We start from the raw sequence: 18,644 nt of genomic DNA, 5'->3' as shown, positions 1-18,644 counted from the left end.
GACATAACAAGCCACCTCCTTTAATGCAGAAGAGGTAGCAATGCTTGGATTTTCAGACCAAAACAAAATAGGGTTTGATGAAAATTAAGAGCAGAAGGAAAAAAAAGGAGGAGAAAGGAAGAGACAAAAGTCAACGAAAGTGAAAGACCTGGATAGCCCATGCCTTGTTTTTCAAGAGAGAGAAGAAGAAAGCGCTACAAAAGCAGAGCACATGTGTTGTTGCTATTCTCCTCCGGAGCTATTCACACTAGATCAGAATTTGACTATTTTTAGTGCTCAGAACCTGGGATTTTGTCCCGGTAAAATCAGATTTTGCAGACCGAAAATGAAACAAACCATGATCAAATGTTTCTCAACCGTTTTTGATGTTAATTATTCTATTAGATGATAATCCGAGCGCATAGTGAACTATTTTAAAAATATATTATATTTAAATATTATAAATAATATATATTTTGTTATCGATAATTTTTTTTTAACATTTGATTAGAAGTGAATATTTCAGTACCATTTGGTTTGATTAGTACAATTTGGTTTGATTCGGATCCTTAAGAGTTTGGTTCAATTCATATTTTTGTGGGTTTGGTTCAGATTCGGATAACTTATTTAAATTTTTTTCAAAAATTAAAGTTCATATATACTTTAAAATTTTCAAAATCTAAAAATAAAAATAATATATAACATATAAATTTGAATAATGTATGCTAAAATACTCAAAATTAACATAAAAGTTGGTTTAGCTTAAATATTTGGATAGAAAATCAATAGATATTTTAAGTACTTTAGGTATTATAAGTATCGTTTAACTATTTTAAACATGTACCTATAACTATTTGCTTATATTTCCAAGTATTTTGGACAACTTAAAAACTTCTTATATATTTTTTATATTCTTTTAGATACTAAATTTAAAAAGAATGAATATATTTAAGTATATAAATATTGTTTGGATATTTTCGGATACCTAAAATATTAAGGTTTGGATCGGGTTTGGTTTTGGTTCTCTAGATACCAAAATTTTGAACCTATTCGGATATCTAACCAATTTTGGTTAAAGTTTAGTATTATTCTTTGCATCAACCTTGGTTCGGTTTTTTGGATTCAGTTCTTTTGCCCAACCCTATAGTTTTATTGTGACAAAATTTTAACGAAAAATGATGATAGTTTATATTGATTTTGGGTATGCTACAATTTTTAAACTAAAACACATTTTACTATGCATGTGGCCTATTTAGTTAATCATTAAAAACTGTTTAAAGCTTATTTAAGAAAAACAATAGGTTGAACTAAATTTAAAGTCATTTTTAAACCAAATCACAAAATTTTCAAAGAGATTTTTAACATTTTTTGTAATTTAAATTCGTTTAAAAAAAATCAAAATATAACATATAAGAAAAAATCTAATTTTTTATTATATGGTTAATGTGATTGTTTAATTTTATTAATAATATAATATTATACAAAAAATGAGGAAGAATGCAAAAATTATTATCAAATCTTTATTATTCATAATCATTAATTACCATATATATGTTAATTATATTAGGTAACTTCGTAGTTTTTATTTAAAGAAAGAATGCAAATTTGGGATTTTTGCAAAATTGACCTACAACTTAAAGTCAAACATAAAACTAACCTCTTTTTTTTTTGAAAATTGGTTTTGCCCTATTCACCCCACAAGTTCATATAATTTACGAAAATGCCATCAATTTTTTTTTTTTCCGAAAATGACATTTTTACTCTCTCACCCTCATCATCTTCAAGTAATTACAAGATTGCCATTGTCATCAATACCACAACCACCATGAACAACCAATTTGAAGCTCTTAATGCTCCCAAAATCGATTTACCCTTCTTCTTTTTCCATTCTTGTGAACTAAACACAACATATCTCTCACTTTCTCTCCACAATGAGCTAAAAAAACCCCAAGATTTTGATTCTAAAATTTTTATGGTTCATAGAGTCATAGATGCTAACGATTATGGGTGGGTGACTTTCGTTTGTGATTATGTGTGCTTGGAGAAGCCTTATGTATGCTAAGGAACTTATCTCACCAATTTAAAGTATGACATCAAGTTTTTTTCCAGATCTGTTCGTCAGACGACTTACTTGGGAAGTCGTCTGGCTGTAGACGACTTACCTTTCAGTCGTCTGGCTGTAGACGACTTACCTGCAAGTCGTCTGGTCAACGCAGAGGTTATTTTTGCAATTGACTTTGAAATCTGTAACCTGAGACGACTGAAAGTTAAGTCGTCTACTATTGTTTGGTTTCAAAAAAAATTCCAAAGAACCTAGACGACTTACATTTCAGTCGTCATAGGTTAGTTTTGCATTTGACTGGATAATTTCAGAAGTTTGACTTCCCCAGACGACTTACATTTCAGTCGTCTGGCGATAATTAAAATAATAATATTTTTTTAAAAGTAGACGACTTAAAGTTAAGTCGTCATAGGTTAGTTTTGCAATTGAAAAAAAAACTTCAAGATTTAATTATACACAGACGACTTATAATTCAGTCGTCCACCAGACGACTTAATTGTAAGTCGTCCAGGACTTTTTCTGAGATTCTGGTCAAACCTCGTAAATCCTGGACGACTTACATTTCAGTCGTCTCGTGGACGACTGAATTATTAGTCGTCTGTATATAATTAAATCTTGAAGTTTTTTTTTCAATTGCAAAACTAACCTATGATTAAGTCGTCTACTTTTAAAAAAATATTATTATTTTAATTTTCACTAGACGACTGAAATGTAAGTCGTCCAAAAGGTCAAACTTCTGAAATAATCCAGTCAAATGCAAAACTAACCTCTGACGACTGAAATGTAAGTCGTCTAGCTTTTTTGGAGTTTTTTTTAACCAAACAATAGTAGACGACTTAACTTTCAGTCGTCCGAAATAACAGATTTCAAAGTCAATTGCAAAAATAACCTCTGCGTTGACCAGACGACATATAGTTTAGTCGTCTAGACAGCTTAGATTGAAGTCATCCGCGTCTTCTCCACTAGTTTTTAAGTCTTCTACGTTAGTTTTTGAATAACTTGTATTTTTAAGAGTGATAAGTAACTTTAAGATATGTAAAACTCATATTTACAAAATATGTTCTCTCCCTTAGTTTTACTAAATTTGACTAAGTTTTTCAATGCAAACTTATAAAAAATATGATATGCTTTGACTAGTTACTATTGTTTGTTTCCATCTCTTACCAACATTCTTGTTTATTATGATGAGAAAAAGGCCATTGGAGTTTATTATTGCATATGAGAGATCCAAAGATAAGAAAAAGGCTACTGAAGTCTATTATTTCATTGATTTGTAAATGTGTAAACACATTGTTAGCACATTTAATACATCTTGGAAAACACTATTACTGATTTTACAAAAAATTCACAACTAAAAGAGTATACATGCAATTCACAAAACAGACCACAAACAAAACTATTATAGATCATTTATCTACAATGACAAGCTAGGATTCCACTTGAGTAGACAAGACCAGACAACTTTTAAGAAGTCCAGACGACTTCCAGGAAGTTCAGACGACTTTGCCAGAAGACTTTTAAGAAGTTCAGACGACTTCCAGACGACTTTACAGGAAGTCCAGACGACTTTTAGGAAGTCCAGACGACTTTGTCAGAAGACTTCCAAGAAGTCTAGACGACTTCCAAGAAGTCCAGACGACTTTTAGGAAGTCCAGACGACTTTTAGGAAGTCCAGACGACTAACAAGTAAGTCGTCCCAAAAGTCTTCCAGATCTGAAAAACCTGCATATTAAATCCAGATCTGAAAAACCTGCATATTCAAAAACGTTCAAATGGCTTAAAAACAGAAAAAATGAATGGAAGATTAGATAAATCTACCTTTACAGAACACACAAAAATACATATCTAAAAATAATAGATCTACCTTTAAATTAGTGGAAGATGAGTACCATCTAATAAAAAACCTGCAAAAAAAAATAGATTAGTAACAAAGACATGAGAGAAAATTGAAAAATTCATATAAAGTTTGGTGTTTTCAAGTCAAAGAGATTAGAGTGAGTTTGGAGAGTTTTAGTTTGGGAAAAAAGTAAGAACTTTATACAACAAAAAGTTACCAAATGAAGAAAAATCAGACATAAGAACTTACCAAAACGCTCAGAAAAATCCAGACGACTTCCTAGAAGTCCAGACGACTTCCTGGAAGTCCAGACGACTTTGTCAGAAGACTTCCAAGAAGTCCAGACGACTTCCAGATGACTTCCAGACGACTAACAGGTAAGTCGTCCCAGAAGTCTTCCAGATCTGAAAAACCTGCACATCAAATCGAGATCTGAAAAACCTGCATATCCAAAAACGTTCAAATGACTTAAAAATAGAGAAAATGAGTGGAAAATTAGATAAATCTATATTTATAGAACACACAAAAATACATATCTAAAATTAATAGATCTACCTCTAAATTAGTGGAAGATGAGTACCACTTGATTAAAAACCTGCAAAAGAGATAGATTAGTAAGAAATACATGAGACAAAACTGAAAAATTCATATAAAGTTTGGTGTTTTCAAGTCAAAGAGATTAGAGAGAGGTTGGAGGGTTTTAGAATGATGAACATTACATTTTTGTTGCAGCCATTTGAGAGGAGGAGAGAGAATATGTAAATTTTTCTTTATATAGGGAGACAAAAAATTCAATTAGATTAAATATTTTTGACTCAGACGACTTCCTGGACGACTTACATTTCAGTCCTCTGGTGAAGAAATTAAAACAGACGACTTACATGTAAGTCGTCCAAAAGAGTTTAATATTTTAGCGGGAAATTAAATATTTTTAGCGGGAAACTAAAATAAAAGACTTTCCAGACGACTTACTTGTAAGTCGTCTGGACGACTGAAATATACGTCGTCCGGGTAAATTATTCAACAGGCGACTGAAATATAAGTCGTCCACACCCTAAACATAACCCCTAAACTTAATTATCTAATTAAACATTTTATAAAACCAAATCAAACTTGAACAATGTTTACTATACACAGAAATAAACACATATAAGTGAAAACTAATTTTTGAAAAAAACATTTTAGTTTTCCAATATCTAACCCTAACAATACATACAATACTATAACATATGTTTGCCAAACTCCTAAACCAAAGTATTTCATGATTCACTACTTCCACTCATCTATCTTCAAAACAATTCAATTTTATCATATCTTAATTTATATCAGTTAAAACTGTTTATAATTACTTGATTTTTAATTTTTACGCATCAAAATATTTTTTTACAAGATTTATAAATTATTTTTAAAATAAACTGGTACCAGACGACTTACACTTCAGTCGTCCAGACGACTTCCAACATCTCGGACGACTCAGACGATTTACTGGGGCTATATTCGTAAAAATGGCTTCTGTTTTTTTGTTTGGTCACAAGGGGCTGAACTGTAATTTCACTAGGCTTTTAAGTTAGTTTTGCATTTGATTCAAGTTTGGGTATAGGTTTGGGATTAAAATCAAGTTGTGGGTTAGTTTTGGCAAAAACCCCTACAAATTTCTTATATTTTGTGTTAATATAATATTCCCTAGTAATTGGATTTTGGACCAATATTTTTTCAATTGATTCTTAAGCTGCCACGTAAGCTAAATTGACATCCTAATTAAATGACACCTAAACATGAGAACTTTTTAACTAGTACAAACCTAAAGTTACAATTTTTTAAATGATCATCAGTTAATATACATGGGATTAAAACATGATCATGACATATTGATAAATGTTATGTCTAACTATTTATTCCATTTATTTAACAAACATCTTATTATTCTCTTTGTATAAATGTATCTAATTTTATTTAAATAATAATCACTACGTTAGCGCGGTTATCAAGAAGTAAAAGAACTAACCCTACATATAACGTTATATAACCTTATGTTTTCCATAAATGTACACTAACCACTACATTAAGATAACCCTATGTTTATAACTCTATATAGTTAAATTTCTTTAACATATAAGAAAAGTTTACAAAAAAATGCTACATATTTACAGAAACATTAAAAAAAATTCAAACCAACATTATATCCGCGGGTCAAGATCTAGAATAGACAAATATGATTATAAATAAACGGGTATACGGGCATATGATTACAAAAAACCAAACAAATACCGGATCAACTTTTAAATTGTTATTATTTTATAAAATAGATTTTGATTAAGATTTATGCACAAATATAATTACAAAGAAAAACACAAATATGAAAATAAAATTCTAAAAAAAAAATTAAAACAAAAAATATATATATATCCTTTAAAAAGGCGGATCAGAATCTAATTGTTTGTTAAAACAATAAGACTGCAACTGAAATTACATTTTTTGGAATAAAATCATTTGGAATATATCATTCCATGGGATTCTATTAATTACACCAATTATCATAAAAAATTTCATAACACAATTCCACGTATTCCATTTTGGAATGAAACAAAAAAAATCATTTGTAAAAACTATTCTTTTTATTCATGATTCTAAACCTTCGTGAATGAATGGAATGTGTGGAATCTCTATTCCATTTATAATTTTAATTTTAATTTCATTTTTACATCATTCCACTTTTTCTATTCCACAAATAATCATTTTTTTATTCATAGTATTCCTATTAGGAATAACAAGTTTACTTTCTTGATAAAACGACAAAAGATCATATTTTAAAAAATTATAATTTCCACAAAATTAGAAACAAAATTTTAAAATATTATTTAAAACTATATTTTATATAAATAAAAAAAAAATAATATAGCAAACATAAATCAAAACAAAAATATATAAATATTTGTTTACTAAACTATCTACGTAAAAGTAGAGATGAACAAACAAATAGAAATCCAATTAGATGATTTATGTAGAAACGGAGAATCACTAATAACATCCTCTCTCTCTTTTTTTGAACACAACACTAATAACATCCAAAGATCTATTTGGATGTATCACTTATGGAATTGACAAACGAATAGCACCTTAAACTCAATAACTAATGAATACGTGTCGAAGCAGCCTGGGTTACAGCAAATGAAACAAAGATGTCGGCTTTAACTTTGTTTTAGGCTCTAGAACTTTACTTAGCAAAGGGTCCTAAACACAGATTCACGGGAAGCACTTCATTCTCTGTCAAAAAAAAAACACAAGGGACCATAAAATGTTACGGTTTTATTGAAAGTGTCGAGCTTTCTCATCAAAAACATGATCTATAAGACATTTCAAATCACCTGTCTTTCGACCTCAACAAAAGATGCTTCAAGCCTTCTTTTCAGGACAGATATCTCTTCTTCGCAGCTCTCCATCTTAGTGTCTGAGAACAAGATTATAACGAATCTAACCCGTGAGTTTCAGTCTACTATGATCCAAAACATCATCAATCGTTCAAAAGGCTATCTATTTATCTTGAGCCTTATCTACTAGTAGTACACATGAATGACCTGATTTAAAGCAAAATACAGGCTACAGTCACATCTCTTTTATGGACTCTAGTTAAACCATAATTGAAGTGTTGTCCCATGTCAGCATCAAACATCAGGAGAAAAAGGTTTTAAGCTAACAAACAAAGTGGATTTGACTGCATTTACCGTAATAGTATGTCGACAAAATCGTGATCCTCTCCGTCGGCTGCCAAAAGGGAAAGTAAAAAGGCAACTAACTATTTACTAGACGGACCAACCAACAACAAAAAATAAGCCTAGTATTGTTGGAGACGTACCATTACAAAGATCCCTTCGCGGCGAGTAGGGACCTCTTCTAGCTTCCTCAATGTTTCATCTCCTTTAGTCACTTTACCAAACACAGCGTACTGTTGTACATCAACAATCTTATTACTAGTTCATCTTGACAAAGAGCTCAGGTGGTTTGAATTAGCTATAACTAACCTGACGATCAAGATGAGGAGCGTCACCAAGAAGCATTGAAAATGAAGACTGTGCACTGTTTGGATCTTCATATCTACAAAACAAAAAAAACCATAGAGAAGCAAACATCATCATCATAGAGATATGAACACACAACAAATAAAGAACATTCATAGACACAAACCAATAGCATAACACACCTTCCCATAGAAAGAATACCTCTGACATGCTTGACATCACTGAACTCTCCAACAATAGTCTTCTCAGCTTCTTTCCTTTGCTCCTCGTTCATCGGGGCTGATCTTCCACTCGCCACATCAGCAACTTGAGCAACAAAGCCTTTATCAACCTTCAAAATGACTTCAAACACTTAGCAGTAGCACCCAATCAAATCCAAAGCTTGAGCCTTTGAAAGTACCCTGAAGATATGATTAGTATTGTATCCTCCTAACCGAACGAGCTTGAAGATGTGATCCACTGTCTTTGGCGCAACCGTGGGGTAGAACCCAAACTCGATGTCCCCATAACTAGTCTGCACATCCACATTAAATTTTCAAAGTTGAGATTTTGATCATAGAATCTAAGAACCCAGAACAGATCATTCGAAATAGAGCGATCTAGTTGTAATAGCAGAGAAGTGGAATGAACCTGGAACACGACACGAGCTGAGCCAAGTTCTGGTTCGTGAGAAAGAGCTTTGACTACAGAGAGTAAGGCTACACACGCCCAGACGAAGATCAAGATTCTCGTGTTTCCCATTTCCCGTCGCCGATCTGATCAAAGTCAACACCGTCGGAGTAAAGTTAGTTCTTCCGATCGTTGAAGACGATGTTTTTTTTTTGTTGAGTTGGGCCTATTGTTTGTTCAACTAAAGGCCTCAAAGCTGTTTTAGTGCGGCCCATGGAGCTTTGTATGTAGCTTATTAGTTATTTCAAAGCAAGCTCTTCAACTAGAAAGTTTTAGGCCATGCGCAGCCATGAATTCTCAACTGATCTCTCATCATTAAATTAATGAAAATAAATCAATAAGGAAGAGAGAGAGTGAAAAACGTTTCTTCTTGAAGAGATTAAAAAAAATCTGAAGAGACTCCACTTCCATTTTTTCTTTCTTCTATTAGGTAAATTTCATTTAGTTTTGAAATTTAATTACAAATAATATTATACTAGTTTTTTATTGATTATGTAGAGTGGATTATGCAGTTGTGAACAAACAAAAAACACATTACTGCATATATAGAGTAATTCATTTTTTGTTTATTCATAACTACATAATTTACTATATTTTGCGTTTATAGTTTATATTGAGTAGTTTTATTTTATCATGTAAACCCTTAATTATATCATCCATTTACTTAGAATACGACCTGTAAAATCACACAAATGTATTTTTATTTTTTATGGATCAAAATTTTATGATTATATATAATGAAATTATTGTATAAACTGTTTTTATGGATCAAAATTTTATGATTATGTATAATGAAATTGTTGTATACTATTTATTATGTATATGTGGAATTAGTAAAATAATTACCGTATAATGTATGTAATTACGAAATGTATATATGGAATTAATTATTTTCAAATACACATATGTATAATAAAAAGGAAAAGACAAAAAATATTAAAAGTTAGGTTTATTAATTATTGTTGCCATGATTTTTTAGTTAGAATTTGATTTTGGAAATACATTAATTGAAGAGAAAAGACAAAAATCCTAAAAGATAAGTTAATTAATAACTTCAGTGGCATGCCATTGTAAATATAGTGGAAAACTAAGGGATAATCTAATTTTGTACTCCTATTTTAATAGATTAGATGTTATTATATGTATATATATATATATATATATATATATAAGCAATGATCTATGTTAACTTTATTGATATTATTTTGACATTTCAAATTTTAATTTTACTAATTTGTTACTTTGATGCTAAATGTTAAATGCTAAAACACTAATTCAATACCATTGATATCAACACGACAACCAAAACGATACAATAAATTTTATTATTAAGATCATGATGATTAGATAAAAATCAGTGAGTGTTATAATTCGAATTTAAAAAACAAAACATACGGATGAAATTTTTGAGTCCTATCAACTATGAAGAATCTGACAATTACGAAGAGCTAAGGTCGGCCCGCCCTACGGGCGGGATATACTTTACTGATCTAGATTATTATTTTTATATGATTTTGCGGTTTGTATTTTAGGTTTACATTTGCAAGAAATGTGAATGAGGTATACTATTTTATTAATTTAAGTTGTTGGTTAGTAGTTTGTTTGTAAATAGTTTTTGTTTTGAATTTTTGTTTCTATGGCATCACCATGATTGAGTTGTTATATCATTCTCAGTTGAATAATTTGTATCTAACAACTAATGTATATGACTCTTTTTGAGGTTTTCGTCAGCCGTAAGGCTTATACATAATTTTCCAAACAATTTTTTTTTTAACTTTGGTGAAAAACTGGCAATCAAAACATTAGCCATCCAATTGGATTGGAAATGGTGTTGTTCGGTTGGGAATGTTGTTCATGGTGTTCATCAGTCTCATTTCTTAAGTTTATTTTTATAAGGTATGCATTATCAAGGGTTGCAGTTAACTAAATTTTGTATTTGAGCGTTGAGATAATTTTAATGAGGATATGTTTTATCTTATTTTTGTTGGATATATCTTTTGATATGTTTGTTTATTTTAGGTTGTCAACTCATATAATTTTATTCTTAATTATTCATCGTTCAGTTGTATTTTAAATATGTTGCTTTACCCTTCAGTACTATCATATTGGCTGTTGAATAATATGAGCACCAAAGAAAGGTATTCATATACTAAATAATATATAACATATAAATTTGAACAATGTATGCCAAAATCCATTGCCTTCCTAGGATCGTTCCGGGCTATGTCTGGGATTTTTGATTAAATTTAAATTTTGATTATATATTTAGTATGTTTACTTTATTTATAAATATTATAATTTCTAATAAAAATATAAGTAGCTAAACAATTATAAAATTATTTTAAATTATTCATTGTTTTTTTTTAACGCATTTTAAACAATTGGGTTGTCCGGCGCTGCGTGCCGGATTTATATAATAGTTTCATTTTAATCGTTTTGGTACAATAATTTAAATATATAGTTAATTGTTAATATATTTTTTATTGTAATTGTATAAAATCAGATTTTTCCATCTTAAAATATTTATCAAAAGTATGTATATATAATTTATTTCACTTTATACATCATTGATCCTGAAATCATTGTAAAGAAAGTGAATTTTAACTTATGCATAAATTAATTAACCATTTATAGAATAATTGGTCCTGAAATCATTGTAAGGAAAGTGAATTTTAACTTATGCATTAATTAATTAACCATTTATAGATTGATATCTTATAACCTTTTGTCTGAATATATGTTACTTTGTGAAAAATTATCATAATATATATTATGTTCATTTGAGCAATAAAAAATATATTAGGTTCTTACATTTTGAAAGGAGTTATACATTGATAATGGATAGTCACATCTCATCAACTCACAGTGATTAATCAAAAAGTGAAATCCTTAATAAAGGAAACCAAAGGAATATCATTAGTCAAATTAAAATAACATACGTAAGGGATCCAATATATTTCAGTATCATCAAAACGGATGCCGTAGAAGTTAAAACTGATAAAAAATTATGTAGCATATTTTACCGATTCAATTTGGGAAACTTAGTTTCCACAAAACATATATTTGAATATCAACAAATGGGACACTCCTTGAATTGAGACAAAGAATGTGAAGCATACATTGCTTAATCCATTTAATTTTTTTCACAAATACTCTTATTTCACTCTTGCAGACATAGTTTTCACAAAGACTACTACTTTCAAACTTTACTCGATGAATCCTTACTGATTATCGACGATTATTTTTTGAATTGCTGTATAATTCATTTACTAATTTATAATTCTGTTATTTTTAATCTTTTCGGGTCACGGAGACTGACGAATTAGTAACTATTCATATACCTTTAATTAATATTGCTTTTCAGTTTTAGTTTTATGAAAATTAAAAGTAAGTCGACAGAGTTTAAAGATCATTTTATAAAATATAAAATTGAAATCAAGTTTTTGTTTTTGTTTTTTTTTTGGTGTGGGTTGTTTGTATATGTACATGGTGTACAGAAACATTAATTTTATTTATAGATTTAATAGTTGCCTGAAATTGCATTCATCTATCATCATCTTAAACTTTGATTCATTAGGTGCAATTGCAAGGTAATTCATATATAGTCCTTTTCTAAGGAACACAACATTTCCACCTTATACTGATCATCTGAGTGGTCATAAGAGGATGGGTCGAAAAATAAACTTAAATCAATGAATCATTTGCAGAATGTTAAGGAGAAACCCAAGCACAGAGCTCTCCTGTACATCTTCGATGGAGACTGCAGGAATCTGATAGTTAATTTCGATTTTCCTCTTATTTTTTTTTAAATGGTGAACTTGGCTAAAGAATCAATCACCTTCTTCTTCTTCATCCATCTTGTGAGATTTAAAAGTTTGATCATTTATCTCCCTGACCTAATCAATGATTTTGTTTTCTTCAGTTCCTTCAATAAACAAATCAAATAAGTATCAATGAAACCTTACAAAATCTTATAATCCCGCATGAACAGAAAAAAAAAAGAAGAAGGTGATTTTGGAGTGTATGGAGCCAATTGAAGAATAGATTCTTGAAGATGGGTTCCTTGCTGATTGACTTAATTATGATTGTAGCTTCCGTTTTGTCTCTCGACTAACAAAAGAGTATGTGTGGTGAGCTTAAACTAAATGCTGATGCTTAACAATTCACACACCAATCCAAACACACAAAGTCCCAGATTAGAAAAAAAGAGTGAACTGTTGTTACGTCGATAATGTACCGAGCAACGGCGGTGCGGTTGTTCAATGCAGACCATTGAAGAGCATAGTAGCCCAGTTCATCAGGCTAAGAAACAGAGCAACCCTCAAACTCAACCAATCTATGAAGCTTCTCCAAATCACCATAAGCTGCGGCAGTGTACACATCTCTCTTCAAACTCTCATCTTCTCAGACCACCTTTTCATATTAGCTCCACCTACGATAATGATTGAGTTCTGTCCGTCCATTTCACCTCCCTCTCCACCTTTCTTCTTCTCTTCTCCATCAATCAAGAACCCAGAAACTAACTTTTAAACCTCATGGACTTCTTCTCCTCCAAAAACTGCATCTTCAACTTCTTCACCGTCTTTGAATTCACCTTCTCCGGCAATCAACAGAGATATCTCTTTTCCAACACTGTTGGTTCACCATCCTCCGGCAAGAAGAGGCGACACTCACCACCTCGTCTCCCTCACATCTACCTCATACGGTTTTCTCCTCCTCATCGATCTCCACGAACCCAAAACCGCCTCCGATCCTTCACGATTCAAATTTGGGTTAGTGGATATTTTAATCACCACGCCATTAATATCTACATGGGGACGGAGGAAGAAGGTGAATCGAAAGCCTATTCTCTGAGCCGATATCGCGACACGTTTCAAGAATGCCCAGTTTCTATTATTCAGGATGGGCTTCACCAATCTTTATTTTAAAATCTTGTGCAATCAAAAGCCCAAACAAAACTTAAACTCGAATAAATGAAACGATGTGTATTGAGTTAAGGGACACGTGTCGCACCAGGAAACTTCGAATTAGTGATGTGGCAGACGACGTGGACACCCTGGGAGAGAAGCAAACTGTACTTTATATAATAAGATATAATGATCATCACCATCTTTTTTTTAATAATCAAATTTATGACAATAACAAGCTTGGCGAATCATGGCAATCCCAAAGATCACGATGACTTTCATGAACCATGACAAATATTGAGGTTAAATGTTTTTCCGTTTCTTTTATTTTTTACTTTTCCCGGTAAGTGGTAACTAGTCGTAATTGGGTGTTAAAAACAGTGAGTAAAGCTTCATGTAACAGCGTGTGGATATTGGATGAGTTGAATTCTGAACAAAAGCATTTGTTCGTCTTCCTTTATTCGTGTGTTTGAAATTTGGGTTTAGGCCAGATTCATACTTTGATTTTAGGTTTCAGTTACATCAATCGACATATAGTTAATGCTCCCCTCGAAGAATATGATTCCCCCTTCCCCACCCCCCCCCCCCCCCCCCCCCCCCACCCCCCCCCATTTACGTGTAAACTATAAGATCAAGCGTGGTTTATGAAAATGACGACTAATTAATACTTAGGCATGTTTTATCTACATTTGTTTTTTGGATATATTAATAGATTCTACACTTGTTAATCAGCATGCATGGACTTGATAGTTGATATGCGCCATTAGGGAAACTAAATATAATTTGTCTATAAAGATGATTAATAAAGTCTATCTAAATTTGTCTATAAAGATGCCCACTTCCTTTCTTCTCCTCAATGGGGTTTCCACTCGTCCTCCAAATAATTCCGATTTTTAAAATCCGACACACGTCACTACATTATTCTTTTTAGGCTATAACATTACATTCTTGTTATCCTGTATATGTATACAAGCTGGTACGTGTGTGTATTCATCAATGAGACTGAGTAGATATTGTAAAGCTACTATTTAATGTTCTATAAGAGACGTGTTGGTGTTTTGTTATGTATAGAAAAGATAACTTATGTGTATTGAACTTGGTTCTAATAATACTTTTGTTACTCGTTCAATTTGGTTTGGGTGCGAAGCTATTAAACATTCGGATCAACTAGTCTCCTCTTTTGTGTGAAATAAAGATGAGAAATTATCCATCATCTATCATCCATCTTTTTCCCCTTCTTTTTCTATTTTTGTAAGAAATGTTAGAGCACCCGCAATGGTGTTACTCAGAGGGGAATCCTTAGAAAAAGTGTATTTTAATTTTTTTAGTATTATTATTTTTATTTTATTTTTAGATAAAAAAAATAAATATCAACCAATCGCGGATCGCCACATGTCGTTAGGACCCACAAATAGTGCAAGGATTCACTAAAAAAGAATCTTTATTTAAGAATTTTAAGGATTGAATCCTTAGTTTTTAGTGGGGTCCACAGATTATTTAATTATTTTTTCTTTAAGGACTCCTCCTTAAGAATTCCCATTGCGGGTGCTCTTAGTAGCTTCTTTCCTTTTTTTTTTCTCCAAACTTAAATGGGTAGAATGAGATGGGGCCATTACTAACTTAAGCGTCGAGTCTAATCTAGTCAGATGCTAAATAAGACATGTGACTAAAACCCAGAGGCTCATTTATCTTTTGACATTTTCTTCATTTTGGACAATTTTTCCTTAGCTTCGTATTCATTTTCTCTGATTTCTGCTTCTTAATAGGCTAATAGCCTAATACCATTAATATTGTTCAAATTTGTCATTATACTTCTCATTTTCATGCGTGTTGAAACGCGTAAGATATTTCTTTATATTCTAAGAAAACGTTGAATTCTATTTACGTACAGTGCCATCCACTAAGGCAATCAACGATATGTAAAGTAGAGTGTCGAACGCTTTTATTAAGGCAAGTTTTTGCTTGTCCAAGATAAAATCTCCATTTTCCTTTGTTTTGATCATAGTTGTTACTTGTTCTAAAAAGGTTGAAGGTTAAAGTAAAAAATAATCATATTCATTTACGTATCGCTTTTACAACTTAAAATATTAACGCAAGTCAGAGGTTGTTGTTCGTTTTGATAAGGGCAATTGTCAGTAATAGCATTTTTTGAGTTTTTATCTCAAAAATGGCACTAGAAAGAGAAAGTCACAAAAATAACATTTATTAAAGGGTAAAATATCTCTAATACCCTTAGTTTAAAATTAAATAAACAAACAAAAATAAATAAAAACAAATAAAATAAAAATAAAAAATGGAAAAAATAAATTTTTTTATAGCTTCAGATTATATGTTTTCAGATTCGAAATTATTTATAATTTTTCTTTTGAAATTCTTTTTTTCGAAATTTTTTTGTTTTTTTCTAAATTTTCTTTTTATAATTCAAAAATTTTATTTTTAAATTTTTATTTTTTTAGTATTTATTTTTTATTTTATAAAATCTTAAATCCTAATTCCAAAATTCTATCCCTTAACTCTAAACCTTAAGATTTGGATTAATTAACCCAAAGAATATGAGTTTATATTTACCTTTTTAGTGAAACATATTTTTGTAATTTTGAGCGTTAATTGCTAGTTTGGTAACAAAAACTTGGTTTGGTGCTATCTTAGTATTTTTCTCTTTTGATAATGCGTGACTCATCGCACAATCAAAACAAACATCACTTGATCCCAATTCGAAGATTAAGGCCGCCAGAACCTGCGTTAATAAAACGATTAGCATTTTGTCATAAGTCGAAAGTCGCAGATCACATCAACATGCAAACAACAAGGATTAGAGGTCGAAGACTCATGTCATAGAAACAACTGAAAGCATTTGTATTAGAACTCTTAAGAAACTTTCAAACAAAGAAATAGTAGTATTTTAATATAAATTGGTTATAAAAAAAAATAAACTAAAATAAAGTTATATTATTCATAAAGGGTGAGTATCTCATAAATTTTATGAGTTTTTATTTGAGGAATTCTCTTCACTTTACTTTCCTTTTATTAATTTTTCGTTTATATTGTGAAATGTCCATAATAGATGTTTTTAATAAAAAATGTTCGTACATGCATGATGAATATAACTAATATCATATATAATAGTAGTTAATAAAAAGATGATCTCAAATGTGTCGATATCAAAAGTAGAAAGTTCGCATCTAAACTCAGATAAACGGCGTGTCAAATGGGAAATTGTAAGATAAAAACTTAGTTTATATGACTATATCAGTTACCTAAAAGAATTTGATTTATCTAGGTATAAATTAGAATAAAATTACTTAAATGAAGCAAACATAATACAATAATTTTAATTCGTGACACTTGGTTTAATAATTTTATTATAGACAATAGAATAAAAAGTATGAAAGTTAATAATATCACTGCGTCTTTAGCATTGTTTCCAACCTGCATTTTCTTAGAATTTGTTATTGATACTAAGAAAATAAAAATTTGCTCTTATAAGCCATTTGTAGAACAAATCTTGACATAAAAGCATATCGAAGATATATTGTTCGATATGCTCAAGAACTTTATCCAGTATCCTAATTTGATTTAATAAAATGGTGTGACGTTCATCCTTAACTTCATAGCTGACTACTTATGTTTCATGATACATAATCAACCGCATAAAGACTATCAACTACATTCAACTCCAAAACTCTTACCAAAAACTGTTTGGAAAGCTTTCGATCATACAACGCTACATTAATTTCAGAGACGAAAATGTAGGTTGCTAAAATTACTGTCATAGAACATGAGATCATATATAAACTCGTGATATTAAATATACAAGCTAAACATCTACCATAGTAACCATACCATAAAAATGTTGGGGGTTTTAATTACATAACTTGGAATGTGCATTTGTGAATTCTGTCAACTCATGTAATAGTTTTGTGTGGACTATATTCGTGTTTGTTAAAAAACTGCTCCACCTTTATATTAAGCATGAGTACATATAAAAATTAGTCAAATTATCGGAAGATTTCAACATGAAAATAGTGTTTCACTTCCTTTTATATCTTTAGAGCATCTTCATCCTTACTCCATTTTTTTCTCTAAAATAGAGTAAAAGTGAATATGGAATAAGAAAAATATTCTAATCCAATTCCATATCTCACTCCATAATAAAATTTACTCCACAAATGGAGTAATCTATTTTTTGTTTGTTCATCATTTTATTATGGAGTGGGAAATATAATAGGATTAGAACAATTTTACTTCATTTTTACTTTTAGTACATTTTAAAGGAAAAAATAAAGTTTTACATCGGAGATGCTCTTAAATTAGAATCCAACCATTGATCTATGTTTTGAGTTTCCAAGTGAGTCAAATGGTTAGGTGTAAAAACGATCATCGTCATGGCTCATGTGACCAAAAACGTTAATTAATAGGGGTCCAATCAGTAACATCATAAATTACATCCCGCTGTATTCAAATACCAAACGTCCCTCAAGTTTCGAATATGTGGACCCCACGCAGCAGCAGGTGTATCGGCTCGTAGGCTATTCCAGTCTGTTCCAAGCTGGTTTTTTTAAAAGTAAAGTGGGTGATGACACGTGTCGAAGCCGGTATTTATTTTTAACGCAAAACTTAAGCGGCTCCGTCGTATAATCGCCGGGAAAACAACAACCGACCGGTGAGTACGTTATATTCGTCCTTATCCAACTTTAATTTAATGTTTTCTACAGCAATTATAGTTCAATAAACAATCATCCACATTCTTGACACCACCCATGTCCCAAGAAAGGAAAGAGTACGATCGCAATTTATAAACTACTTTTATGATAAACTAGAGATTTTTTCCGCGCTTCGCGCGGATTATGTCTTATAAATTTATTTTATTTATAATATTATTTGTTAATTTTTTTCTTTTATATTAACTTCTTGTTTTTCCAATGTTAGTTTTTCTTAATTTAAATTTATAAGTTAATAATTTTTCATTTTTTTGTTGTAGATGGAGAATTATATTTTTTATTGATGGTTTTTTGTATGTGATAGTGACATAAATTTTTTGAAATTTTAAAATAATATTATATATAGTACGATTAACACATTAAAGAAGAGAAACATATTCAGACACATTTTACACAGGTTTTATATGCATAATTTTAAACATTATATATGTATATATTATAAGTTTGAAACAT

General features: G+C 30.6%; 1 protein-coding gene across 2 annotated transcripts; it reads right to left on the bottom strand.

Annotated features, from left to right (window-relative positions):
• Positions 1-6,783: 6,783 nt before the first annotated feature.
• Positions 6,784-8,772, bottom strand: LOC106445052 (peptidyl-prolyl cis-trans isomerase CYP23). 2 transcript variants are annotated; one of them, XM_013886535.3, is made up of 8 exons: positions 8,525-8,772; positions 8,295-8,408; positions 8,077-8,225; positions 7,898-7,970; positions 7,732-7,821; positions 7,601-7,640; positions 7,244-7,326; positions 6,784-7,142 (listed from the first exon to the last, which is right to left on the bottom strand). In XM_013886535.3, the coding sequence occupies exons 1-8, from the start codon at positions 8,633-8,635 to the stop codon at positions 7,122-7,124; spliced, it is 681 nt and encodes a 226-aa protein (XP_013741989.1). In that variant the 5' UTR covers positions 8,636-8,772; the 3' UTR covers positions 6,784-7,121. The 2 variants fall into 2 exon arrangements, with proteins under 2 accessions (XP_013741989.1, XP_022544401.1); XM_022688680.2 differs by lacking the exon at positions 7,601-7,640.
• Between the last annotated feature and the right edge of the window lie 9,872 nt (positions 8,773-18,644).

Source organism: Brassica napus, chromosome A9 (genome assembly GCF_020379485.1).
Source record: "Brassica napus cultivar Da-Ae chromosome A9, Da-Ae, whole genome shotgun sequence".
Classification (NCBI taxonomy): Eukaryota; Viridiplantae; Streptophyta; class Magnoliopsida; order Brassicales; family Brassicaceae; genus Brassica; species Brassica napus.
This window is presented reverse-complemented; position numbering and strand designations above follow the sequence as displayed.

Excerpts from the sequence above, each read along its gene's own strand:
- LOC106445052 (XM_013886535.3), bottom strand. The coding sequence starts at position 8,635 with ATGGGAAACACGAGAATCTTGATCTTCGTCTGGGCGTGTGTAGCCTTA. Across the intron at positions 7,971-8,076 it reads GGTATTCTTTCTATGGGAAG|ATATGAAGATCCAAACAGTG; the intron begins GTGTGTTATGCT and ends TTTGTTTTGTAG. Across the intron at positions 7,143-7,243 it reads TTGTTGAGGTCGAAAGACAG|AGAATGAAGTGCTTCCCGTG; the intron begins GTGATTTGAAAT and ends TTTTTTTGACAG.